At 41.2% G+C, this 27,938-nt stretch overlaps 2 protein-coding genes across 4 annotated transcripts; both read right to left on the minus strand.

Annotated features, from left to right (window-relative positions):
• Positions 1-7,859: 7,859 nt before the first annotated feature.
• efemp2a (EGF containing fibulin extracellular matrix protein 2a) lies at positions 7,860-19,896 on the minus strand. The gene is made up of 11 exons (XM_010797794.1): positions 19,720-19,896; positions 14,934-15,177; positions 14,287-14,335; positions 13,593-13,778; positions 12,673-12,795; positions 12,409-12,525; positions 11,417-11,536; positions 10,719-10,838; positions 9,937-10,063; positions 9,270-9,465; positions 7,860-8,742 (listed from the first exon to the last, which is right to left on the minus strand). The coding sequence occupies exons 2-11, from the start codon at positions 15,033-15,035 to the stop codon at positions 8,569-8,571; spliced, it is 1,314 nt and encodes a 437-aa protein (XP_010796096.1). The 5' UTR covers positions 15,036-15,177; positions 19,720-19,896; the 3' UTR covers positions 7,860-8,568.
• Positions 19,897-21,277: 1,381 nt separating this feature from the next.
• On the minus strand, positions 21,278-27,175 carry fibpa (fibroblast growth factor (acidic) intracellular binding protein a). Of its 3 annotated transcripts, none has more exons than XM_010797795.1 (11): positions 26,819-27,175; positions 26,636-26,720; positions 25,769-25,967; positions 25,431-25,557; positions 23,679-23,779; positions 23,313-23,446; positions 22,686-22,806; positions 22,513-22,576; positions 22,336-22,422; positions 22,106-22,203; positions 21,286-21,569 (listed from the first exon to the last, which is right to left on the minus strand). In XM_010797795.1, the coding sequence occupies exons 2-11, from the start codon at positions 26,718-26,720 to the stop codon at positions 21,500-21,502; spliced, it is 1,086 nt and encodes a 361-aa protein (XP_010796097.1). In that variant the 5' UTR covers positions 26,819-27,175; the 3' UTR covers positions 21,286-21,499. The 3 variants fall into 3 exon arrangements, with proteins under 3 accessions (XP_010796099.1, XP_010796097.1, XP_010796098.1); XM_010797796.1 differs by having other exon boundaries at positions 21,289-21,569; positions 22,686-22,794; XM_010797797.1 differs by lacking the exon at positions 22,106-22,203 and having other exon boundaries at positions 21,278-21,569.
• Between the last annotated feature and the right edge of the window lie 763 nt (positions 27,176-27,938).

Below are 27,938 nucleotides of genomic sequence, written 5' to 3' on the forward strand. Positions count from 1 at the left end.
GTTTATCTCTCATTCAGAACAATGAAGCCTTTGATCTCTACAGAGCTCGTTAGCTCAACTATAAACACCTGTGTAATGGAACACGATGATGTCATCACTCCAACTGACATGCTCAGAGCAGCAGACTTCAGATAGCAGTGTGCAAACAGTCCAGCCATGAAGACATCTACGGGACAGTTTTGAGATTTCTTCAAATGCCGTTGCCATGGCAACACAATGCTCGCCTTGAAAAACGGTTTTCAAAAAACTTCAGTGAAAATACTCCAAACAGCCCAAAACTTCACAGGTTTGGTAACGATGCAGCCATCAACGCATCTAAGCGTATTAAGGGGACAGATCATTCGCCATCAAGTTAGTTCACAAGTTTGCAGTTCAAATATTCTGCGGCTTTTCCAAGCCTTTTTACTTTCTTTTCTTCTCTCATCACACATTCAAGCCCCCACTGTTCATGTATCATTTTAATCTAAATTCTTCACTTTCTTCTTACACATTACATTTCAGCATAGCAGTTTAGCATCACATTTTCAGCATAAAGCATTCCCACTAGCAATTTCTTCAGGAATTGCAATCTCTAGTTAAACAATGTAATTGTAAAGGTCCAAGTTGAATCCTACTTTTTGAACCCAATGCATGCTGGGACAGACTCCAGCCCTCTAGCGACCCAGGATATGTGGTGTAGAACATGTAAGATTCATTAGTCAAGGCTTCAAATAGTGTCTCTAAATCGAAGTATAAATTCCCATATGTATAAACACAATGCTCACAATATATGTGCGGTGTTATCTGTTGCCCTGCTCACACAGCAGCTCCTTCTGCTGTCCGTCGACACACAGCTGAACCTGTGAATGTGAACGACACATGCACCCACACACACACAGCTCCACCCACACTCCCGCTCCTCACCTCCCGCCTTTACCCATCGCTCCCTGCCTCATTTTCTCTCGCCGTGGCTTTGTGAGCCAGTAGCCTTGCACCTTCTCTCTTTCACTTTTCAATATCCAGTTTATTTTTAGCAGCCAGTGCAGAGCGGGGGGGGGCACAGGTTTTTCACAAGAACTGTTGAGTTGTGTTCAGAGTTATTCTGTTCTGTCTCCCCAAGGTCTCTCGGACTATACTTAGACTGGCAGGAGAACATGGGGAAAATAACTCTATAAATAGCCAGAACATTTATATAGAAGCTTTATTCTACATTACGTGGGCTTGAACATGTGTCTGTGCTCAAGGATAACATCAGAATACATCCAATCAATCGAATACAAAAGGTCTTTTTTCAACCGTTTCACATTCATTTTTATACATTTTCATAGAATGTGTATCCTTGTTATGAAGTCATGTTTACCCACATGTGTTCCTCCTCGCTGTGGGCAAATGCAGAGGCTCTACTGTAACATACCAGCACACACACAGACTCTTTCTCCCCACAGTAACTTGGTGCTGATGCGGGGTTGCCATGGCGACGTGATGTAGATGTGTTACATCACGAGAGACCTCCGAGCAGCAGATCTTTCATTGAGACTCCCTCTCCCCCGTTTCTCTCCCCCCCCTTTTGTTTTCCTTCTTTGTTTGCCTCGCTCCCCTCGATTAACTCTCAGACTCGATTTCAGATAAAAGGTGGACGACGGATCAAAGACAAAAGAAACGGCGGGCCTGATACCTGGACGCACGTTTGGCTTCATTTGAACACCCAGACGTATACGCTGAAGATGAGCAGAGAGCGAGGTGTTGCATAACAAACGCAGAGTGGGTAGATGAGAGTGAGGGAGGAGCAGATGTGCTGAATGGGCTTCACATCAGCCACTAAACCATATTTGTACCTTGCACTCTTTTCCCTTGTGTCCGCGCTCAAAATAAATCAAAAATAGTTCTGTATTGACCCTTCGTTATGATAGAGATCACATGACTCCCCTTATACAACTATTATTATCCCCTCTTTATTGTCCTGGATATTTAACTGATTCATATTTCTGGGCTGATTCATGAATGGACGGGGTCAATTACTGTGGCTCGTTTTCATTTTAGTGTTCTTTCTATCTATAGCTCTTCAAAAAACACAAAATAACACGAACCAGACCTGTAGGGTGTCAACAAGCTGGAAAACACATGACAGGGTTTAGAAAAGCCTTTTTTTCCAGGAAAACCTCCTTTTATTAGATATTGCTTTCATTAGCATTAGAATTGCCTCTAAAAATCAGGTTGGGAAATATCGTGCTCTCTGAATTTCCTCTTGCTGATGTTTGTGGGTATTTCAGGTTTGTTGTTTTGTTAATAGGAAGGGAGATTGTACCTATTTTAGGAGATGTTATTAATAGTTATTGGGCATATGTGAGTGGTCTTAACTAAGTACATGTTCCTGTGCACCATTTGTATTCTCCATTTGCTGCTGCTACATAATCCTACTTTTCATTTTAGAGGGAAATCATGTATGGCCTAATACTTCATTTTCCAACTTAATTGCAGATAAAAATGTTACCTGAAGAACAATAAGATGACAAGACACAATACTTTGTCATTGCATGTCAATTTGGTTTGGCAGCAATACACTCCTCTTATCAGCATGGATATAGATATACTGTACTGTATTTAAAGAGGAAAGTATATAAACACAAATACAAAGTTAAATACTGTAAATAGTCATAATATTCACTGTGCACAAACAATTCAAAATGAAAAAACGCCCATATTTATAGTTGGGTATCCGATAATAAAATATAACGTCTGCTAACAGTTTATTAAGTTGTTCATAACAGAAACAAGATTTAACTTCCTGACATGTTTATAAATCAATATTCATGATGATATATGAGTATATGTTATACTATATAAGATAATATAAAAGTGTTTTGTAAGTTATATCAGTTAAAAAAACATATTTTCCTTTTGTTTGCCAGAAAGCCCTTCACAAATAAATGTACATTTAGTTAAAGATTCATGTACTGAAAGAGTCACGAGAAAAACATTGCAAGCAAATAACGCTTTGCATCAAGAGGAATGTAAACAACGGCCAAAACTCCTTTTTAAAAATCTTTTTTATTGTTTGATAAAAGTTATAAAACTGTAGTGAAATGCATCCGAATTGACTTATGTGAGAGGATACAGGAGGTTGTGTTGACAACAAGAGAGTTAACGTATAGAATAATGAAAACATTGTTGTATTGGAAAGGATCTGAATACTTCTTGTCCTCTCAAACTCACAGCCTAAAAAGTGTTCACACAATGGGTGTGTTTGAGATTCAGAAACTCCTCTCCAGCGTCTGCTCCCTGCACTTCACATACCTTTCACTTTTCACTTCTGTTATGTTTTCTCAGGGCTGAATGTCTTTTCAGCTTAGGTCCCTTTTGCTGCTATACACCCACACACCCATAGCAACACGTCGTCGTTTCTTGGTAACCACATTTACGCAATAAGTAAAGAAAATAGAAGGTAGGGTAGGCTTGGGTAAGGTTTAGCTTAGAGCCTTATATAAACACATCCAAGGCCCTCATGTAGTCCAGTCGCTCGGCTTAACTTTTGTTTGTTTGACAAAGTTAGGTGAAGATGCCTCTCTGTTTTTGTTTTCATAGCACATGCTGCCCTCCTCGCAGACACCATAGTTATATATGTAATTACTGACATGTGACATAATATCCTGCTCACGGCACTACATTCCCAGTGGTTTATAGAAGATTACACTGACCCGAGGTAATGAACATGCCCAGCAATTGAACCTGTAATTGGACTGGAGTGATAAGCTAATTATTCCCAGCGCTAACAAGAAATGACTCCTGTTGAATTACAGCGGGAGAATGTATTGAGCATATCACATTAGAGCTCCTGTGTGACATCTCTGAGTGTTCATATTAGAAACAATAACAAGAACATCCCAAAGGATTTCTTTCGAAACAATAAAACACCTAAAGACATTATGTTTGGAAAAGTACTCAACCTGTTAGACAGCCAAATGAGTCCAAGCCATATTGGAAGCGTCAGGTTGTTGGTCCACCACTAAAGTCCAGGGTGAAATACTTGATACCAACGACTATAGAAGGAGGACGTTACACTTTGTCCAGATATTCATGTTCCCCAGAGGATGAAACCTCACAAGTTTGGTCACCCACTGTTTTTAATTAAAGGGGCCCTAATATACTTTTTGGGGTTTTCCCTTACTTGTTTTATAGGTTTTATTGCATGTGTATGGTCTGCAAAGAATACAATCCCAAAGTTCCCTCCAGAGGGGGGTTCTCTCCCACACACTCGTCTTTAGTATGCCCTTTTTAAGTTTTTTCAGTAAGTTTGGTCTTCTGATTAACTATTGATTTCAATAATGGTTTTATCAGATACAGAAATTAAGTTTGAAAGACTAATGTGTTGAACTGAAAACATATCGATCATCATTCTATTCTTACTGCCAGGAGGCAGGGACCTCCACCTCAATTTGCAATCAAAATGAATTAAACTTTTTATATATTTATTGACGTTTCTATGGAAAAACAAAGTTTGAAACAATATCTTCAAAATATTGAGGATGAAATGTCGGTAAAACGAGCAGTGTCTTGTTTTTTAAAAAGGCCCCTGATGTGATTGTTTTCCTTTTGTGTAATTGCCCTCCTCCTCTGATCCCCCTCTCACCATATATCTCTATATACTGTATGTAAATACCCAGAAGAGAGAGCCGTTTCCTGCCTCATGCCCTCACTCATTTACACTCCCTAATCACCAGCCTGTTTTTGATGTCGCACAAATTCCACTGCCCGCTCTTTTCGATAATGAACTAATCTCAGAGCTCGGGGGCTGTGTGGGTGGAGGGAAATGATACTCCACCTCGCACTCTCATTCATAAATATAATACCTGCGTTGTGGTGTAATGCAGGGGGGAGGCATGGAGAGCTTTTTGTAATGCAATAGGAGGAGATCAAAGCTTAAGACCTGGGGAATATATTGCTCCTCCGTCATTGCACTAAACTGAGGGACAGAACGGGATGTATGTTACATGGAAACATGTCTTACCTGTCCTCCATGTTTGTGCCGTGGTTCTGGTGCCCTATGGCCTCACATAGGCCTTAGTGTGGCCACTTCCGGTCCCATGCTATCACCCACTGTGGCCCACGGGGCACAGCTTGCCCAGAAATGAGATCATATCCCAGAAAAGTTGGCAAAAACAGAAGATGACCGGGCGCTCCAGCACTCCTCTCTGCTCCCAAAACACTCCTCCCACTCGTCTGTGTGGGCACTGCCACTCTCCAACACATGCTCTCCCATGTACACACCCACACACCTTACACAAACACACACTCACAGACACAGGGACACAAACAAACACATAAACAGACACACAGACATACAGCACAAAGGCTTTATTTGAACAAATACAAAAATGTTGCATCTCTTTCGCGTTGTGTGGGCTCTTTTTTCAGTCCTGATGCGTCTGTTTTAAGTCATTTGTTGTTATTTATCCTTGCTCTTCTGAGTTTCTGGTTGTTTTGTGACCCGTCATAGTCATGTTGCGCCCTTTTGTAAAAGTGTTGTGTGTCTTTCTGATAGATTCTAGTATTTTTGTTGTCATGTTGCATCTCTTTGTTGTTATTTACACTGACTCTGTAGTCGCTTTGCTTCTGTTTGTGGTCAGCTTGCATCTCTTCATGACCCTCTGACCCATGTGCCCCCTTAGCTAGTAATCCCTCCTTGACAGTGTTATCTGGTTCTTTCTAAATAAATGCCAATACTAGATGTCAGGGGACTTGTGCCACTACTCACCCTTAATCTGAACACACACACACACACACACACACACACACACACACACACACACACACACACACACACACACACACCTCCTACCCTACTGCCCTCTGTATCACACTCACCAGGCCCTGTCATGTTGGTTCTCCATCTCCACAAGATGCCAAGTTGTGCAAGGAAAGGTCTGTGCTGCTACAGCATATCTCAGAGCTGGGACACTTGCTGTATTGTACATATTTGTTAAAAGTAGATCAAGTTGACTTCACTTTGTCCTCCCACAGGTGTACAAGTGTATGAAAAACTGGAGAAAATATAGGCTTAGTAGTCAATTAGGTTTTAAAACCAACACTCTCCTCAGGTGGTTAGTATTCCTGGCCTGCTGCTGGGAGATGTGTGGTCTGCTGCCCCCTGGTGGCTGCTGTCTGGTTACATAAAACAGGCTGTGTGTGAGTCATCACCCCCCAGTGAGGACAGATGGGAGGTGTGTGTGGTGTGTGTGTAGGACTGGGCGGAGCGAACAGCAGTGGACTGTGAAATAAGGGCTTTCCCCTCTCTCCTTTTCTCCCTCTCTCTCTCTCTTTTTCCTTATTTTTTTGTGGTCAGGAGAATCAGTTAACACACAAAGTGAAGAGCTGAGGTGGTAAAAATAGAACGGGAGGCTACAGAGCTTCACTCCTGTTTCCTTCAAACTGCAGCCATTTTGTCTTTCCCCTCTAATATAAGGATGTTGTGAGGTGGACATGATTTCATCTGCCTTCCTGGTGCAGGAATGTTTAGATTAAAAGTATAAAAGGGAAACATCTTAATGGGGCAGTGGTCTCTTTGTCTTCACTTTTATGGACAGAAATCACCACAATGATGATGTGTGCTGATGAGTGTGGGGGTGCAGGTAAAGAGGGGGTGTTTCTGACACACTGCAGTCTGTGGAGCCTTCTCAGTGGTGTGGGCACATCTTAACCAAATGTTACCCTGTAGACTTGGCTGCACCAACACTACTTCACATTGTCATTTCCCTTAGTGTATTAGGTCAGAGAACCAGACAAACAGTGTTGGTAAATGCATTCATAGCTGCCTATAAAGGCAGTGGGCCATGATACATATGGATAGTGAAGTAAGCCGTGTAGATATAATGCTGGATCACACTGTGTCTGCTGTTTGATTGGGAAAAATATGATTTAAAGGCAGTTCAAAAGTGCATTGTCAGATAGCCTACTGTCTCTGCATGAGGTTATTTTGAGTGTCTTCATGGCCATTTTGCGTCTCTTTATTGTTATTTTAAGTGTTTTTGTGGTTGCTTTGGGTCTCTTAGCGGTAATTTTGAGTGTCTTTGTTGTCTTTTTGCGTCCTTCTAGGGTCATTTTGAGTGTCTTTATGGTTGTTTTAAACATCATTGTGGCCAGTTTGCGTCTCTTTATGCCCCCCTGACCCATTTTACGCCTAGGCGGTGACCCCTTCTATTACAGTGTAATCCAGTGTTGGGTACGTTTTCTTTCTATCCAGCAGGAAATGTGAGGGGATCACTACTCACCCTTAATGTGAATACACACACACACACACCCCCCTACCCTACTGCCCTCTGTATCACCCTCACCAAGCCCTGTCATGTTTGTTTTTCATCTCCACAAGATGCCAAGTTATGCAAGGAACGGTCTGTGCTGCTACAGCATATCTCAGAGCTGGGACACTATTTACACGTTGTAGTCGCTGTATGGAGATATTCTCTGTATACAGTTCCCGTTTTACTGACCCATCCACTGACACTCCTGTATCATCCTGTAGATCAGCTCAGGAAGACATATGTGCATGACCTTAGTGGCATCAAAGAGGTCGCAATTTACAACCAACTGAATACCTCACCTTCAGGTAACATAAATAAAGGGCCTTTCTAGAGGCAGCATTTTGTTTTCTCTTCTGAGCCACTATAGAAATATATTAATGAATTACCTTTTTTATCCACTTGCTCAATAGAAGATGGAAAAGTAACTGATACATCTTTCTTTTATAGCATGTTAGAATAATCAAAATGTGCCAGACTGCCCATGGTTACATTGTCAAGAAGATTCCTCCTCGCCCTTACATTCCCTACATTGGAGGGAAAAATAATACAAATGGCATTGTAATAATGTTCACTGAGACACAGAGGAAAAGGTATATCGTTTTATTTGGGTTCAAATCTTAGACAAAAACAAACACGATCAGCATTGTGACAAACCTACAGAAGGCAGTGATGGAGAGCTTGAACATAGGAATGAACAGTGGAGGGTGAAGGAGGAGCTGAGGTCTGATCTGAGTGGTTACTGAATCACGTCTGTCAACAGGAAACAGCGCTGACGAGAATAAAGTGACAAACGGAGCAAAACCAAAGATAAGCATTGTAAACGGGTGAAAACAGAATAATCTAGTGACGCTGGGCGTGAATCACTCCAGCTGAAGGCAGGCCGAAAATATGTCACACAGAGTAGTTAACACCCTGAACAATTGTGAAGAACATAACATCCCTTTTCAAACTTGCCACCACAGAGTGATGCTGTCATAGGTAGATAGGTGTTAAATAAAAAAAGACAGAAAACATAACATCATAAAACACAAGGGGACAGGTTTGACTGAATTACTTTAAGGCTGCAGGATATTGCTGCTACATCGTAGTTGTATGCTGTTCTCATTGAATATGGGAAATGTGTGGCTCTCTTTGAAAGTACAAAAAGCTAAAGAGTGTAACATCACAGTGACTGGTTGAACTGCGTCGACCACTTTTGTTTTACAGCTTCATTTTCCTTTTATTGCATCTGTGTTTCTCTCCATCTCTCTCTCCATCTTACTCCGTGTCCCTCCACTCGTCGTCGTCTTCTTCTTTAAAAGGTGTACGGCCCGACGTAGATGGAGAGTCTGAGGGCGGAGCTGGTCTGGTAGTTGCTCTGGTAACTGTTCAGGGGGTTAACGGACACCATCTCCAGGTCCAACGTGTACTCTCTGGGCCCCGACACAGCGCGGGCCAGCACCAGCATGGCACTGATATTATTGATTTGCTGGAGAAGAGAACAAATATATATAAGTGAGTACATTTCTACATTAACGGGGGGGGTAACGCGGTCCAAAATGAACACAACAAACCAGTTTAGTTTGCTTTACACAACATCAACTCTGTGCTCATTTAAAGTCGGGCTCCGGTGGATCAACATGGATTTTTTTCACTGTTCCTGTCAATCAAAATCGATCAAACCTCAAATGATGAGGCATTAAAATGCCATGTGTAAGTGAGTACATTCTACATTATTTCTACTTAAAAGGGTACTTTTTGTAAATGTGTTTTTTGCTTTGGTGCACAAAGAAGTTTGGAGTTGGATGAGAAGATTGATATCACTTTCGTTTGTGTATATTGAAGTTGGGTTATAAAACATCCTTAGTTGGAAAAGGAGAAACTTTTTCAGAGTCGTTGCTTCTAAACTCAAAAGTCTTCACTCTGATCACAGGTTTATCAGCAGTTGAATAGTTAACTTGAACAAATGACCATCAGTCATCCTCTTTCTTTCTCCAGCCCTGTAGCAGTTCTCACCCTGATGTAGAAGTCTCCGTTTTCGTCTCCGGACCGGATGCGGAAGGTGTTGTAGGCCCCCGGGGAGACGCTGGTGGCCTGAATCTGGAAGACGTCTGAGGGGACGGAGCGCTCCGAGGTGATGCTCATGTAGCGATGAACGATGGAGAAGGGCAGATCTCGACAGGCCGGCTTACTGACAGGACACACACAGCGGCTGGACACACACAGGAGAGTCAGTAAGTTCACTTTGAGATCAACATCTGTAATAATTGGTGTTTAAACTATTATACATATATCAGCCAGCAGAGGGAGTGATATGACTGAAAGAAAAAGGTCTCCTTAAATCAAAACAAACATTGAACAGTAGCCATTTATCCCCTCATGTTTTTCTAAAGTACTTTTTATACTTTCAAATCATCTGGATATGTTAATATGACCCACACCTGTTAGCAATCCAACAGAGTAACAGTGTAATGGTTTTCTTATTGCACTGGACCATGTTCAGAAGAAAAGCTTGAAAGTTGGACTCATATGTGGAAAATGTAATTGGGCTAATCTTACAGTGTGAGCTACACTCAATAAAGGGTCTGATTATATTATGAGCTGATGGCCAGCACATAGTTTAATAATTGGGAAAAGGTGTGTTAACGTGTGTTTGTTTAAGCTTTCACGAGGTGTCACTCACTTCTCAGACACCTGCACGTAAGGCTCTTGGCAGCGGTTTTCCTCCACACACTGGTACCGTCCGTGGATGTTTACACAGGTCTGTGCTTCGGTACACTGATGCTCACCTGTTTCACATTCATTTATATCTGCAGGAGAGACACAGCTGATGAGGTTTAACTTCAACTAAAAGAAGTATTCAAATCCTTTACTGAAGTTAAAGTATTAATACAGCGATGTCAAAACCATTGTGTGTGTTACAAGTAAAGGTTCTGCATGAAAAGGCTCACTTAAGTAAAAGAGCATAAGTATTGGAAGAAAATCTACTTTATGTTTCGGTCTCTGACTGATATATGATTCTAAATGTCATAATTAGATCAAGTTGTCAGACTTTTTTCTTTAATATTTGATTTTTGTTTAGGTATAGAATTATTATTGATAAGAAACCATTTGAGAAGTTTGGAGGGAACACTTTGGTTTAGCTTGACAACTCTTAAACATCTGAAATGTGACAACAGAGGCTAAAAAGGTTGAAAGCACTGGTTTGGTATTTAACAATGTGTTGTACAATCATCATCTTAAAGGTAACTAGTAACTGAAGATGTCAAATAAATGTAGTGGAGTAGAAAGTACCCTTGGAGATGTAGAGGGCTGGACATAATAAAGTACAATTACTTCAAAATTGTAGTTTAGTATTTAGTAACTTTCCCCACTGGATGAGAATAGAGCTGCTGTTAGAGAATGAATAAGAGGTGATATTTGTGAGTGAAAGCACAGAGGAAGGTGTGAGGAGGCGAGGCTCACCCTGGCAGAGTCTGGTGCCCTGCAGCTGGTACCCCTCAGGACAAACACAGGAGAACTTCCCAGGCTCGTTGACACACTGAAACTGGCACAGGAAGCTGGAGAAGCCGCACTCATTGATGTCTGTCGAGATAAAAAAATCAGGTTTTATTAATGGTTCACAATTAAAACAGAATACCGAGCAGGTTAGGATCACTGAAACTAGGAAGTCTGTATTCTAACTTATATTAATCCTTAATACAGTAAACTGACCCTTTACTTACCCAATACTCAAATGAAAAAAGTATATAAAGTATAATAAGTTGAATCAGGAAGATGTAGTAGTATTCGGGGCAGAAAGATGTCCCCCGTCATTGTGATTATTTATGTATTTTATCACTAGATTTGTATTGCTTGATTCAACATATAACTAAAAGTAGGGTTTTATTTTTGTACTTGGTTGGGATGGAGCTAAATAATCCACAAATCTTCTCGTTTGAGAAGTTATAATAAAAATGTAATCAAACAATTGTCCTAAACATGCTCCTGTAGTCAAACTCTATACGTTTCCTGTTTAAAAAGAATCATAGTTTTGTTTAAACTAAAGCTGAAATGTAGTGGAGTAGAAGTAGTGAGAGGCAGGAAAATAAAACGCTCATTCAAATGTTCAGTACAGCACTTCAGTAAATGTTTTAGTGACATTCTGCTTGTGTGTCTCTTACCTTTACAAGTCAGGCCGTCGGCGTCCAGCTCGTAGCCCTGGTCGCAGCGACACAGGAATGTGCCGTACGTGTTGTAACACCTCTGAGAGCAGGGCGCTCCCATCTCACATTCATTCACATCTGAAGGGAGGGAACATTGATTTGATTGATGCACTTAAAAGTCAAATAGTACAACCACACACTTTAAATCTTTTACAGGTGCTGGATCAGATAAAATAATTGCTCTGAAAACACATTTTCTCAATCAGCTCTTTACTGTGAGTAACGGGGTCCAAAATAAACACAACACACCTGTTTCATTTTCTTTACACAACATTAACTCGGTGAATACAAATAACAGTTTAGGATATTTTTCACTGTTCATGTCAATCAGAATTGATCAAACCTCAAACGATGAAGCAGATTTACTGATTTTTAAGAGTTAAACCCTTAATAATGTTTTCTTTTATTAAATCTTAACCTAAAATGGAGTCATGGACATGTAATGTTACAGATAAATGCTTTAAAGTGTACTCCATTGATTCAGCATTAAACTACTGCAACATTATCAGTAGAGGGAGAAGATCCAGATGCATCCTCTTTATCTATCCCACACATTCTTCGTTCTTAGCGCCAACATTACCCATAATACAACTCCACCACAGACAGAAATGTGGTTGTATTTAGCTAGTAGTGGCTAATGTAGCGGGAGAGGGCAACAGAGGTCTCACTCTCTAACTCCATGAGTGTGTTTTCTCAGCCTTGTAGTCCAACTGACACTGACTCATTTGAGGCAAGTTATCAGATTTCACACAGCTCCCTCTGTAGCCACTAGATGCAAGTATTTTCACATTTTCGCAGTATCACTCCCCAAGACCTGCAAACAGACTTCGATATGTACAAATCTGTTATAAGTAGGATAATCTTACTAAGGTCATAATAGATGGGGGCTATCAGGACACCGTAGAGTCATTTTGCCTGACTTCAGAGACATTAGCTGTGTGATCACTCACCGATGCAGGAGCGGTTGTTTCCTGCCAGCTGGAAGCCCGGTTCACATTGACAGGAGAAGGATCCGGGGACATTAACACAGCGATGTTGGCAGTACCTGTACCTGCACTCATCGATGTCTGAGAGAGAAACAGAGACAGAAGAGATCATTCAGATAAAGCAGGTTATTAAGGTCACTCTTTTAGATGTAACTAACTTCCCCAGGCCAAATTTAAACATGCATTAGCTACACTATTTGAAATGTAATAACAAATAAATTATCTCACCAATGCACTCTGTTCCAACCTTGCGGTAGCCATCGGGGCACTGACAGGTGAAGGCGCCCAGTGTGTTGATACACTGCTGGCTGGGCTGGCAGTCATCTTCCTCTCGCTCACACTCATTGATATCTGAAACAGGGACACACAGAGCTGTGACTTTAGCGATTGGTCGGTCAACAGAAAAATAATTGGCAACAATTTTGATAATCGATTAATCGTTTGAGTAATGTTTCATGCAAAAATGGCAGAAACGCTAATTCAGCCACTTGAATATGGAGTTGTCCTGCTTTACTTTGTATGAAAACAACTGTAAATGAGTATCTTTAGGTTTTGAATGGAAAAAACAAAGACCTCGGACAGTTTTAATTTGCTGATATTTCATCGACCAAACACTTCATCAATTAATCTAGAAGATGGATTCATCTGTAGACAAAATAACCTAATTTGCAGCCTTGGACACACATGTAGAAATAGATGTGTTATTATGAGCAAACACAGCATCATTGATCATGATTGAGAGACATGACGACTCTGTTCTCCTCATTTGCACCCGACAGCTGAGAATACCACACCATGCTGAATCATGTTTGTGGTCCCAGCTGAACACCTCGCCATCCTCCAGTCTGAGTAGCTGTCTGACTGCCAGTCCGGTACTTAAAACACAGCAGCTGTTCTCGTGTGAAATCCTCCAAATTCCTACAGTCTGTCTGCCTGCCCCCTGTGGACTCACACTCACACACACCCACACAGTTTGCACCTACATGCAGCCCCCCGTCCCAACACCTGCTCAGCCACCTGTCCCTCGCAGTCTGTGACCACTGACAATAAACTTACACAATCACACACACAAACATGCTTAATGGTCATCCTGTGGCCACCTGTCCACCTCCAACCCCCCCCCCCCCCACCTCACAGCGGACACCCACCCACACAGCTGTCGTCCTGCGCCTCGTAACCCAGCGGGCAGGGGTTGCTCTCGGTGGGCGTGATGGCGGGCTCCGGGGCCGGGATGACGGAGGCAGAGCGGGGGAGGCACAGGTAGCCCCCGTAGTGGTTGAAGCACTTCATCCCCCCTTTGCAGGCATCTGGGATGGTGTCGCACTCATTTATGTCTGATGGGAGACACAGAGACAACATTTTAGGCTCTAACCAAAGTTGATAGGAACAAATCAAAGATAGGAGAGGGCAGGAAGAGCAACAGGATGATCACATTTGGTGCTGTACATAAGGATTAGGTGATATATGAAATGGATTCAATAATGTTCTTTGTTCTAATCCAAGTTTTAAAGCGATTCTCAAAAACAACAAAGCAATATAAATAGAAACAGACAAGTCATGCATCATCGTGTTTAAAAGAAATGGAGTATAGTTTATACCAAAAAAGTAGTATAGTGAAATGCCATTTTAAAGAAATCAAAAACACTTAAAATGGAAATTAGACTAAAATAAAATCAGAAAATGTACTCCAATTAATAATATATAAAAAAAACGTTATATTAGAAAGAACTCTGACATTTTAAAAAGGGAAGTTAAATTCAGGAAAATTCAATCAAATCTATAACAAAAAACAATGTTTTCAAAAAAGAATAAATAATGAATGCAGGTTAAAAAGTGCTGTACCTTTGCAGTGCTCCGTCTGAAGGTCCCAGTGATACCCATCTGTGCACTCCTGAAAGAGAGCACCAGAGAAAAGTGAGTATGAGAAAATGATGGAAAGAAAGATGTGAACTCTGAGCCAAGTACTTGCATAGTATATTTATAATACATAATTAATCCCCAGTAGTGGGACTTAACAGAAAAAAACAGAACAGAAGAAGGAAAAACTTGTTTCCTGTGTATTTGTAGGAGTGCTGTGCCAAAAACACAAGGAGGCTGCCACAGTTTAAGGATTTTTGACATTTGAAACTACTTTAATAAAGCCAAACGTCACCTCAAAAACAAAGATCTTAAGGCCAATGTTTGGAAAAAGGGTCATTATCATTCTGGAAAAAATATGTTGCAGTGAGCTGCATGAAAGGAAACAGTGAGGCCTGAAGAAAACATGGAATTAAAGCTAAATGTACCCCCAACTAAGACTACTATAAAATGTTGGAAAACTGCTGTGGAATATTAAACAAGAAGAAGATGGGGGAATCAGAAATTGAGCTCAGAGAGAATAAAGAGGACTTGAGGCCAACATTTCCGCATAAAATAACATGTGCTATATCATATAAAGCAAGGAATATGAGATGAAAAGAGAAGCATGAGAAAGATGTATCCATCCTTACCGTGTAAGTGTCACTTTCTGTAGGTGGCTGTGAAATAGCACTGTGGAGGAGCACTGACACACATATGCACATGCACAAGACTGACACACAAGCACCCTGCATACTAATGCACTAATTTGGGGGGGAGACGGGATGGGAACACACGTAACACATGCACACAAACACACACTCACACACACACACACACAGCTATCCCACAGGCAGCGCTGCTTTAGAGATGAGAGCGGCAGCCCAGAGGTTGTTCCTGTATTTCAGAGGGAGACAGAAGGAAAGACAAACAAAATATACATTAGAAACTCAGAAATTACAAAAATGTTTCAGTCTCAAAACTCACCGGTGCTTTGAGTTGCTCCCACAGCTGAAATGACAAAATCAACTCGAAGCAAAAAGCCAGATTTTAAGAAATCAGTCAGAGCAAACAGTAGGCGTCTTGGACTTGGGTCACTGCGTTCCAAGCAAACAGTTCCCCCTTGATTGCAGCTGGAATAAATGGCGTGAATCACTCTGCGCAGTTTAAAACATAAACATGGTGACGTACCCCATGCTTCTGCTGAAAATAACAAAATCAACATTACAGAAATACTTTAATTTTAGCTGCTCACAGAAGACACTGTGTCTGCAGACGCTGGAATGATCGTCTCGCCGAGCGCTGCCTCCAGGGCTCAGATCACTGTGTGTCAGCAAATAAATCCTGCATTTTAGTCGCATATTTTATAACAGCATCTCCTGCCCAGCTGCTTCCGTCTGCTGAACTGAACGTTTATTTATTTTTGTCTCCGTGACGAAGAATCTCCTCTGTTAATACTGGGTTTTGTCTCTGCAATGTGAGCGGGCCTCTGTCTGGAAAGTATGGACAAATGATGATACCTTGGGGCCCTAGTAGTCATAGACAAGTAAAGGGACTTTTGGCATTTTAAAGTTTTTACATCTTTATTTTGGCTTTATTTAATTTTTGGGGCAATTTAGAGTCTCTTATTGGACTATTTGCATCTCCTGGAGGCAGTGAGCGTCTCTTGGTAGTCTCTTTTCAGGTTGTATCTTCTCTGATTATTTTGTCTCTTTTTGGCCATTTTGTATCTCTGTGGTAGTTTTTTTGCAGCGACCAAAAAGGTTGTTTGTTTCTCTTTTAAGTAGTTCTCAGTCACTTTTGAAAATGTTGTGCCTCAACAAGAGATCTTAGCAGTAACTTTAAACAGAAGCACTCAACCAGGGGCCTCCTGACCGGTTGAGCCCCTGGGCCGGTGCACAGTAGGCCAGTTCATTTATCAGTCCACAGTAAAAAGAATTTTTACTACATTATTTTAGTCACGTTGTTTACGTCTACTCCACTACATTTCAGAGAGTTAACAACAGAAAGAGAGGATGGTGTGCAGTATAGGGCCCTGGGCATCACCAATAAAAATAATAGGGTTGTATTTTGTCCTGCAACTAACTGACATAAGAGCCCATGAAGTTTAGTATTTTTGATCTTGTTTTACAAGATTATAAGTAATTTACTTATAACATAATATCATCAACAAAGCACTTATATACTAATAAAGGGCTGGCTTTTCTAAAGCCAGTTGAGTAGCACTTGAAATGTTTGGCTCTATGAAACCTGATGTACTTATATGATTCTGTTTTCTCCAAGGTTGTATCTTCCTGGTCGAATGCACTTATTGTAAGTCGCTTTGGATAAAAGCGTCAGCTAAATGCAATGTAATGTAATCTTGTGCGATCATCTTAAGGACCCCACAATAATAATGTCTGTTACACATAATGTGTACTCTGACCTTGCTGGTCGAAATGTACCTTTACTCAATGAGAATTTTGAATACAGACCTTATTGAAATAGAGTTTTGTTACTTTTACTTATGTGTAAGATCGGAGTATTTCACTACAGGTTATGTACAGTGCTGTGTATTTTCGAGGTTGATTTATAGTGTATTATCTTTGCTGAGTATTCCAAGTATTCAGATGGACTGGGCTTTCCTCCCAGCAGAGACACAAACACCCTTCAGTTTGAGTTCCTGGAGAGAAGCTATACGTGTTTAAACAGACTTTAAACATAAACAAATCACCTATTCCAGCTCCCGCAGACCAAAAAAACGTTTGAGAAAAACAGGTCAATTGAAGGATTGAATTGAAAAAAAGATTCTGAGAAAGTGCCAGTGAGCTCCAGCAGGTTATAATCACAGGCTGTCTACGTGCACAGACGCACGCTCTTGTGTAAACTCACATTTACAGGCATAGCTTATTGTCTCATTTCATGTTGAGACAAACAAAAGGCCGCAGGGTGAGGATGACATCACAGGCTATTTGTGACCTTTGCGTGATGAAAAGGCAGCAAAACATCCCCTCCTCCTGTAAGCACAGACGGTAACACATAACCACCGGGCAATCACACGCCCGCAGTACGTGACCTCTCTGAATTGGCCAGGCGGACACCTACAACCAGCAAGAATGTGACCCAAAAACAAACTGACCATCAGTCTGGGGTCCAGTCACCCACTGGCTACTGAGAGTGGGCAGCAGGGATGCATGGGAGTGGCCCTGATGGCACTGGAGATCAAGTGGCGGTGGACCTCTGGAATGCCAGTGGCGAGGATGTGGGCTCCTGGTCCCAGCTGGGATGCCCTGCCTCGGCCGGGCTTCCCAGAGTATCGGGTTCTGGGAAACCCCCCATGGCTCACATAGGGGATAGCTGCTGCCAAACCTCTGGCCACTGCTCCCCTAACCGCTCATCTCTCCTCTGTGTAGAAGGATGGCAGAATGTGAAAAGTGCAGCAATTTATCGTCTAGGATTTGACTGACGTAGAGAGAAACAGGTTGACTGTGATACCATGTAATCACTATTGACTGTATACGGAAAATAATCAGCAACTATTTTGTTTCTGTCATTTTGCAAAAGATAAACGTTTGTTTGTTCCAGTTAGGACTAACACTAACAATTGTTTTCATTATCGATTATCACCAATGATTCTTTCTGGATAAATTAATTAATCGTTGAGTCAACACATTTCGAGAAAATAGGTTCAAATGTCCATCCTCGTTTCTCAAAGTCCAAGCTTATGTTTTTAAATGTCTTGTTTTGTTACTCCAAAACCCCAGATATTCAGCTATATGTTATCAAACATTGAATGGGGAGATCTCAATACTTGAGAGGCTGGTAACAGCATTTTCTGCCATGTTTGCATGGGAAATATCTCACAATTTATCCATTGGCAAATTAATTTGTGATTATCCATAATATCAGTTGACTCTGGATCCAGCTTCACATATACTGTAGGAGCATTTTCTGTTCTTTCTTGTTCTATATATCAAATGATATGTCTTTGTGTTTTGGATTGCTGGCCATGCAAAACGAGACTTTTAAAGACATTGCCTTTAAGAAACTGGAGATTTGTAAATATGTTTGGACATTTTAAAGACCTAATTATTAATCCATTACTCTCAAAACTAACTATCAAAGTAATGGATAATAAATAAATTAACTATTTGTTGTAGCCCTAGAAGACACTTTAAAACATTACTGCTCTAACACCTGTTGTGTATACTTTTAACAACACGTCTATTATAACTACCATTTGGGGCTCAAACAGCAGGATGACCCATTTCTAAATTCACGCAGTCAGCACAATTTAACAGGCAAGATGTCCAGAGGCCTATAAAGTGACCACATGGAGACAAGAAAACACACACACACACAGAATGGTCATCATGTGTTGTAGTGTATACATGGCTAGCTTTGTGTTGTTCTGCTCGGTTGTGCGTGGAGCTGCTGGAAACACGGTGGCCAACACGCTCCGTTACCACTGTGGCAGTGAACCTGCAAATCCACACCCAGGGGGTTAATAACACACACACGTCCCCACACACACACACGTCCCCCCACACACACACGTCCACACACACACACACACACACACACACACACACACACACACACACACACACACACACACAGAGAGAGAGAGAGAGAAAGTCGACTGTCAGTGATGGATAGTGGCCTGTAGGAGATGCTCACACACTGTAGCTGTAATGAATCCCTCTGGGCCGGTCCAGTTCTCCCACTGGTGATTCTGCTCTGTCTGCCTGTGTAAAGAGCTTTAAACGTCTGTGATGTAAGTGTGTGTGCACACAGTGTGGCACGAGATGATGGCCGCTCTCAGGGGAACTCTGCTCTCTTTCCTGTTGCCTCTATAATCCCATCTGAGTCATTACAATGACAGTAGAGCTGTCACATGTTAGCTATTAGGAGTGGACAGATGTTAAATACACTGTGCAACATTAGTGAGGCAGCATCCCTCACTGTCTTAGATTTCTGAGTTGTTATGTCTTGTGTTTTCTTTGTATTCGTTCCTGTAGCTGCCACCTGTTCGTCTTCTTGTTCATTAGAAGCTTCTCTCATTCACTCAAATAGTGTGCTGTACTTTTCCCCCTGAGTCATTAAGGAAGAGATTGTGACACCGGCTTGTATATGAGGGATGAGGTGAAATCACTTTTGCAACATAATGTCCAACAATACATGCCCTGTGAGTCATTACCCCTCTTCCTGTCTACCCCCCTATTACAGTCTGAAACCCAGAGCCAAGAGGCAGACTGCGAGCCACATTATCTTGGCTGAGTGTAGCTGTGAGAGCAGAGCAGCGGTGCAGCTGTGACGTGTTTGGCCTCTACCAGAAAAGTGGAGTTACATGTCACCTCCGATACTTCTCCTTAAAACTCTCGCAAAATACGGTCCACCGGCTCTCTTTAGACACAAATGTCTTCTAGTCGGACGTTAAAGAAACACAGGGAAACTTACAGATGATAGTTTTCCGATGGGTCGTCTGCCTCTGCCCTCTGGTGATTGTCCTGCTGCTGGCTGCGGTCGTCCCGATGAGTTGCCGTGGAGAAGTGGTCCCTTAAACTCCTGCCTGCATGACCCTGAGAGAGTGAGTGGGGAGACCGACAGCTGGAGCAGCTGAACACATGCAGAGGGAGGGAGAGAGAGAGAGAGAGAGAGAGAGAGGGACAGCCCAGTCTAACCCCCCCCCTCTCCCTCCCTCTGGCCCCCTGCACAGCCATCCTCCACTCTCCAAACCCCCTCTCCCTGACCCCCCAGGATGCAAATTCCTGGTCTGTGGCCCAAGTACCAAATGCCAAAATCCGTCGAAATCGCAGGCGGATCAACAACTCACAGATTCACACACTTGCCCCCCCATCTTCTTACCCAATGCCCCCTCTTACTGGTCCCACAACACACCTGGTTTCATTTAAACTGAACCCCCGCAAAAGCCCCAAGCTCTCCCAACGTTTCCTCCCTCCCTTTTTGCCTTTTACCCCCCATCTATCTATACTTACCTCCCCCATGTTTTACTTTTCTTTTTTCCATAAAGCTACTAAAGCCCTCGCTCTCGTCCAATCTGACATGCAGGATATTTATAGCCGGGGAGAGAGAAGTTAATGGAATGTGGACAAAAAATTTGAGAGTGGAAGAGTAAGAGAGGGGAGACTTATTCGGAAAATGTGTCAGCTTATTTCTCAGAATAAACTAGAGACACTTTCTAGGATAACATGCAGAAAACAGAATATGATGATTATTTGCGACCAACTCTTCTGCTCTGTAGATGACTTGTGCGTTACTGAACCGTTTCGAGCAGTATTTTCTTTGGCAAAACAGAACAGTCTGTTACGGTGCAAACTGGTTAAGCTGCGGCTTAATCCACTTTAGTTTTTATGAGTTTCAGTCTGACTCAACTTAAAGTCAGACTTTAAGGTCACACTTGTATTTCCCCAGGAGCTTTCCTAAAGCCGATTGAACATGAGCAGCAGTCATATAATACTCTAATTGCAGTTCGAGGAAACATTGAGATGAATATGACACGGATTACAAAATGACAGCATGCACTTAAACTCACAACTATACATCTTCAATCTTTGTATATTTGGAGTGCACAGTCATGCTATTTCGAACATTATAGTAGTCATTTTTTATGGTTCTCCTGTTTTAAAAGTAAATATTTAGTTAAAAACCATTACTGACATCTGATTGTTTATCTGTCCTGTATTTCTGGGTGGTGGCACTGACGGCAGCTGTCATTACAGGGGGATGTTGACAAAGTCACGCTGAAGACCCCCTAGCTGGACCAACTGTTCCCCCCTGGTTAGTCCCTTACCTCCATGACCACACAGACACGGGAAAAGGTCTGAATCCATGACACATGTACTCTACTAGTCCTATTTTAAAATTAAAACATTTAATACAGCTTAGACTAAAAAGGCAGGGCTTTACAAATCTCCCATCTTTACTTTAACGATATCATTTCCCGTTCTCTGTTTATCTCTAATCTCCATCCAACACTCACAAGATCATATAATCTTGTCCCTGGAACATTCAATTATAACAAGTCAGTATGACATTTTGATGTATATATGTTAAGTTTATTTACAAACCAAATGTACAGACACTCTTTGGGGATAATGGGGCATGAGAAGTAGGATTCATCACCGCTGACAAAAAGAAATGGAAACAGCACGAACGACGGCTTTGTCGAGGGGGAAGAGCAGGGAGAAGTGGCGTGGCGAGCCTCAAAAAAAGCGCTTCAGTCGTGATACATTTTGAAGATACAGCTTTTGATGACGCCCATGTATCTGTCCCACACAACCTGGTGTCTAAGGGCAGAAAAGAGAGGAAAAAATTGAGCAAACTGTAAGTAAATGGAGCAAATAGCTACTGTAAGTCTCATGGCAAACTGTAATTGTGAAATCTGGGTGAAGTAAATGAAGCAATCTTTGTCCACTCCAGTGTAATAGTGTTGGGCGGGGGGTCTATGTCTCTTTTTATGAATATCTCTTTGTTAAGCATGTAGTGGTGCAGGGCTGTGTAAACCCTTAACCACATTCCAGAGTGTTTGCAGGAGAAACAAGGTAACTACAGTTTGAGAAATCAGGGGCGAGATAGGGTGACACCCACTGGTAGAACAGAGACGTCAATATTAGAGAGGGTTTAACATACAACCTTTAAGCTTGGGCGGCTTTAAAGACTGCCTGAGTGTGTATAATATGCAGTTACTGGGGAGGTTTCTCCAGGAGGTTTTAAAAGACGCTGACTGTATTTATAGCATGGGTCGCCGCTATGGGAATTAGAACCTCGGCAGAGTTGGAGCTCTACTTGATAAGAGTAACACAATCAAAACACATGAACTCACTTGAATGTGTCGAGTATGTGTGCAGAGTTGGTGTAGTGAGTGAGGTAGAGTCTGACGTCCGCAGCTGTCCATCGGTCTGAGCGACACGGCTCAATAAACTGTGGNGGGGGGGGGGGGAAGGGGTGGAGGCGTTACATCACACCGTCTCAAAGGCAGACTGGCCTCAGAAATGTGGGTTGAATTATCTCACAGAAAAAAGAAAGAAACTACATTTTTTTAGAAGTACACACCTTCTCCACAAGATCAAGGAAGAAGTCTCTGACATCTTTTGTGTTTGTTAACTTGGCGGCGATGTTGACAAGTCCCCTGGAAATATTCTATAAAAGAAGAAAATAGTGACTTTCAAAAAACGTACTTTTATCGTAGGAGTTACTGACGGATTACATTTCAGATGTAATGTTTCTCACCTTGAAATTAGCCTCCATCTCAGTAAAAGCTTTAGTCTTCCCTCTGAGAGCTGTACACACCAAACTGACCAGAGAGGAGGGAAAGCAAAAAGAGAAATCGTCAATTGGAGTGTGGACATTTTTTTTTAATTAAAAGCCAGTAAGAAAATGTAGTGCTCAGTTTTTGCCGTTACCTTTTGTGTTGATCCAGCAGATCTTTGTCAGTGATTAAAACCTTCAGTTCTTTCAGATCTTGTAAGAACTCTTTATCCAGATCCACGTCCATGTCTTCCACCATGCTATCTACAGAGGAAACTCCAGTCAAACACTGCAAAATCAGTTCAAAGGATGCCTATTCTTACAACTGTTATCACTTCTTTTTCTCACAATTATTATCAGACTGTGCCCAACCCAATTCAAATGTTTAATTGTACTAATTGGTAACTACAAAATGTAAATGCCTCTTCATCTTAACGAGGATCTCTAAAACCTGAAGGACCTCTGGTGGTCAGTGTGTCTCATTGGAGGAAGCTCTGCTCTAAATGTCCCATATTCATAATAGCAACATAAACAGTATACCTCTTATTCATATGCAATTTATATACATTTCTTATACAAACTGTTTTAAATGTTGGCTCAATTTACAGTTGTTATTTTTCCTTGCATTAACCACTTATATTAATCCTCTTAATGTGTCTCAGTTTGAGGCTTACACATCAGTAAATATATGATACGTAACTGATTTGAATGTTATACACGTCCCTTACATTCCAGATCAAAATGACAGCAAACGGCCAAAGACAACAAGACAAAGGGCTCACCAACTGCCCCAACGGTCCAGTTGCTGATAAGCTGCCCAGCACAGAACGCAAAGTCCTGGAACGTGAGATAATGCAGTTTTCTTTTCCCCGTCTCAAAGCGATTGTTAGCAAAGAAAACGATGGCAGCATAATCCCTGAAATAGATGACGAAAGCATTAAAAGAGCTAACAAATAAACAAGACGATCAGTCAGAACCTTGTTTAACTAAACCATAATCGATTTTCAGGTGCTTTTTTGTAAGAGTTAGCCTAAAAACTCATACAGTAAATTATCATAAACACTACAACAGAATGGTTTTGAAGAAATACTTTGAAGAATAAATCTGAGGCAGAGAGATTTGTGCTCCGTTCTTAGTCATTTTTTTACCTTGCAAGCTTGTCAGAAAGAAGAAAGTGCTGACGTATGTTCTCCACCAGGGGTCCCTTCAGCTCTTCCACAACTTTGAAAACACGTTTGAAGTTGTCAAACTAAAATGAAACACGTGAGACAGGAGATTTTATCAAATCAGAACCTGACTTGTATAAAACACAGTAAAAACAGAATAGTACAGTAGAAAGTGCAAAGAACTGGGAACACCACTCATTATTCAAAATGTTTCCAACAATTTTCAATCCCAGTCATTTGAATCAAGGTGATCAAGGTCTGTTACATTTAGTTTGGTTTTATGCCAACTTTTAACAACCATAGTTTTTGGTATTTCTTTTAACCAGGTGGATTCTTAGAAAGAAGCAAGATCTACAAATGTTCCCAGCAGCCAAATAACATCTGAGAAACAGTTTATTTGAACATAAATCACAGTTTATCTGTTTTAATATCCAGGTATTTTAGTTTTGGAGGACAGGAGACCTCTTCAGATTTTCAGTCAATAAACATGTTTCTAATCAATTTCACCAAAAGCTTCATAAAATGACATATGGTGCTTTTAAAGTGCTGAAAATCTGAAAAAGTGGGCACTCGTATGATACAGATGAACAGATGAACAGTCACTAGGCTTGTTTGAGACAAGCGAGACCTGAGCAGACCTGCCAGTTGCGATCAACGTCTTGCTAGTGTGTTGCATGATGGTTATTCATTTTGTCCGACTTGCTCTGGAGGCTCGCCTACATGAGACGTTGAAATCTCGCGGGACAAAGACGCCCGCAGCCTTGAGAGCGAGGCGCGGCGAGGCGGCGCAGTTCCTCTCCACGGGCTGCGGAAGCGAAATGCTTGATGGGAAACGACTCGCTGGTATCTCGAGCTGAGCGCTCATTGGTGGTTTTTACCCCGTGCTGCTGATGAAGCTCTCCAATTGGCTCGGCAAAAGTTTGTTGTTGTTTTGTGTCAGTTTTACGTCGCCCCTTCCATTAACATTTTTCATCATTGTTCCACAATGTTTATCATCATGAAATTAATATCTATATATTTTATACTATACTTGCACTGCTTACCGTTTTCATACTTTATATATCTTAGCATATTCATACACACTGTTCATACTGCTCACAGGCTGCTGTGTATATCTAGTGTATTCATACCCCTCACTGTTTATTCATCATTCAATTCATTCTATATTTTATTCTGTAGATTGTGTACATTACTTTTCACTTTACTGCTTGTTGCACTCCTGGTTAGAAGCTAAACTGCATTTTGTTGTCTCAGTACCTGTAATCTGTGCAATAACAATAAAGTTGAATCTAATCTTGAGCAGGAACACATGTATTTACTTAGTACATATCTGACATGAACGATTAAACACATGTGTGCATTCTTTATAAATGCAAACCGAGTCAAGCCGACTCCGGAGGTGGCGGTATGCACCTTAAAGTTGTTTGCAATCCGCCAAAAAACCGAGAGAAGAAGAAAGCGAAGAAGAAAGCGAAGAAGAAGGCGAAGAAGAAGAAGGCGAAGAAGAAGAAGGCGAAGAAGAAGGCAAAGAAGAAGAAGAAGAAGAAGAAGAAGAAGAAGAAGAAGAAGAAGAAGAAGAAGAAGAAGAAGAAGAAGAAGCCGTCTCGGGGCTGTCTGACTTCAGGCGAGCTTTTTGAGACCTCCCCCGGCTGCGATCGGCTATTCTCGTCTACTTTCGAAGGCGAGCCGCAACACGTCTCAAACAAGCCTATTGTGATGTTGTGATGCTCTTACCTGTCGTCTGCAGCTCTTCAGTGTCACACTTGTCTTGGCACTGATATCATCCAAGTCTTTCTTGGTTCCTTTGGAGAGTTTCTTTCCCAGGACCTCACGGACAAATGCATCATCGAAGGTATAGTATCTATTCAAGGAAACCAGAGTCATAAGAGGAAACTTCAAAAATGACATTTTCCTTTATTATGTTAAGAAGAAGGGATAAATGAGTTGTGTTTAATAACAAATACACATAATGCCTTGAGAAGTGAAAATACCTGGTTAAAAGAAGGGATAGAAAAAGACATTGAACACATTTGATGATTGAAGAAGAAATGAATGAGAAATTATTACTGCACCTCTCGATGAGCATGGCTTGTCGATGGGGGGGGATCTGAAACAGCAGCTGGTTGCCTAGTTTAGATGGACTGTGCAGCAGACGCTCACACATCTGGAAAGTTCTGTACTGGTCCATGGTGTCACTCAGCAGAACATCTGCACTCGCCTCACACTCCTCCATCACTCCTCCGTCTATTCGTACCTTCACTGCATCGAACACTGTTGGATAGATCAGACACCTCATGATCCCACTGAGGCTGTAGTCATGTACAATAACCTTGGCTAACAAAGCTACTGGTGGTTTGAATATACAGCAACACATGGAATTATTTTTCCATCATTATGCTTAACATTGGCTACTAGTAAATAGCACAAGATGATGATCTCAATTACAAAATACATCACAATCATTATAGGTTTAATTCTCTTAATGTTTCCCCATTTTTCAGCTAACTCTACAAAGGAACACGGTGTCTATTAACAGATATTGTGAAACATATTGAGATATCTGAGAGTATCCAAATGGCAGAAAAATAATATTGATGCAAAAAGGACTATTCCCACCAAGAGTGTGAGTCATATTCCAATTTCAATATCCTAACATAATTTGAGTGGCAGTTATATGTTGTATTCTTTATTACCAATATGTGTTATTATCTTATGACCCCTCCGATGTATCGTGTGACCTTTGGGTGGTCCTGACCCCAGATTTGGAAATAACTGCATTTGAATGATGTGCTTAACTGCAGAAAAAAAAACACATTGTGTGCCTTTTTGTAAGATAACACCCCAACAAACCTGGACCCTGTTTAAGCTACTCAACAGTGTGTGTCACAGTGAGTCTACTGAAGAACACTGTGACCCATAGTCTATGTTATCACTCATACCTGTGTATCCATCCAACCAGAGCTGGTAAACCTCTTCATCCATGATAGTGGTGTTACCCACGAAGACATCCAGCTCCATAGTCATCTGGGTGGAGGCGAAATAGAGAAAGCAAGTAGATCAGGAGATGACCATTATTATTTTTTATCAACAACCAGATTAGCTCATAATAACACACAATTTACCTTGTTTGAGTGTTGTTCCGACCAGTTCGCGGCGCAAAAGCTACAATAAAAGCTGACAGGCGAAGTATACCATTGAATGTTATGAATGGATTAACTTAAATGTTCTTTCCATGGCGTCTTAATGAGCTAACTTCCTGCCTTAGAGGTTAGCTACTGATGCTAGCTATGACGCTAAGCTACACGTGTTAGCGCTGACTAAACTGACAACCAGACAACGAAAGGTTAAATTAAGACCAACTCAACTTGACGACTTAAACGGTTAATTAGCGTAGGTGGTCTAAAACACGAACATCAACCAAATGATATAGCTATTTGTGCTCAGTGTCAACAACAGCAGGCAGGCTAAACAGACTTCCGGTTTTATTACGTCACAGGAAAGGCGCTACACATTTCTCAAACGTTTAATACTCTGTTCTCAATTATGGTTGTTGTTGTTGTTGTTTCCTTCAAACACTTTAAAAGGACAATTGTATGCGCAAACACACACACAATTGTCCAATTGAAAAAACTGATGTAATCGGTGAGTACTCAGATCTTGTCCTTAAGTAAAAAGTAGAAGTACCTGAGTGTAGGTATGAATACTATGTTAGAAGTAAAAGTACTGCAATCAAAAATGTTACTCAAGTAAAAGTACAAAAGTATTAGCATCAACATGTAATTAAAGTACCAAAAGTAAAAGTACTTATTATGCAGATTGGCCCAATCGAGAATTATATGTTTTGATTTCTGATTTTGTATGCATTCCTTCGTTTATCACAACTTGTAAAGGTGCAGCTAGTTTGAATTACTTTGTATGCTGCTGGGTTGTCTTTGAATGTTACTTCAGGTGTAGCTAAAGTCTTATTTAAGTGTTTTTTTATATTTCACATGATTAATCAAAATCTGCAAAGTAACTAAAGGTACATAGTTTAGTAAACATACACGATTTACCTCTGAATTGTAGTGGAGTAGAAGTACAAAGTAGCATAACTTTGAAAAAGTCAAGTAAAGTACAAGTATCTCAAAATTGTACTTAGGTACTGTACTTAATGTACTTAGTTACTTCCCACCTCTGCGTAAAGTACACGTCCCACAAAAGTGTACTTAAGTACAGCACTTGACTAATGTACTTAGCTACCAC

The sequence above is a fragment of the Notothenia coriiceps genome, unplaced genomic scaffold (genome assembly GCF_000735185.1).
Source record: "Notothenia coriiceps isolate Sejong01 unplaced genomic scaffold, NC01 NC01_scaffold00038401, whole genome shotgun sequence".
In the NCBI taxonomy this organism is placed as follows: Eukaryota; Metazoa; Chordata; class Actinopteri; order Perciformes; family Nototheniidae; genus Notothenia; species Notothenia coriiceps.

Excerpts from the sequence above, each read along its gene's own strand:
- fibpa (XM_010797795.1), bottom strand. The coding sequence starts at position 26,720 with ATGACTATGGAGCTGGATGTCTTCGTGGGTAACACCACTATCATGGAT. Across the intron at positions 22,577-22,685 it reads CTGCTGGATCAACACAAAAG|TTTGGTGTGTACAGCTCTCA; the intron begins GTAACGGCAAAA and ends CTCTCTGGTCAG. Across the intron at positions 21,570-22,105 it reads CACATACTCGACACATTCAA|ACACCAGGTTGTGTGGGACA; the intron begins GTGAGTTCATGT and ends TTCTGCCCTTAG.
- efemp2a (XM_010797794.1), bottom strand. The coding sequence starts at position 15,035 with ATGCAGGGTGCTTGTGTGTCAGTCTTGTGCATGTGCATATGTGTGTCA. Across the intron at positions 14,336-14,933 it reads CAGAAAGTGACACTTACACG|GAGTGCACAGATGGGTATCA; the intron begins GTAAGGATGGAT and ends GCTCTCTTTCAG. Across the intron at positions 12,796-13,592 it reads GCAGGACGACAGCTGTGTGG|ATATCAATGAGTGTGAGCGA; the intron begins GTGGGTGTCCGC and ends TCCCTGTTTCAG.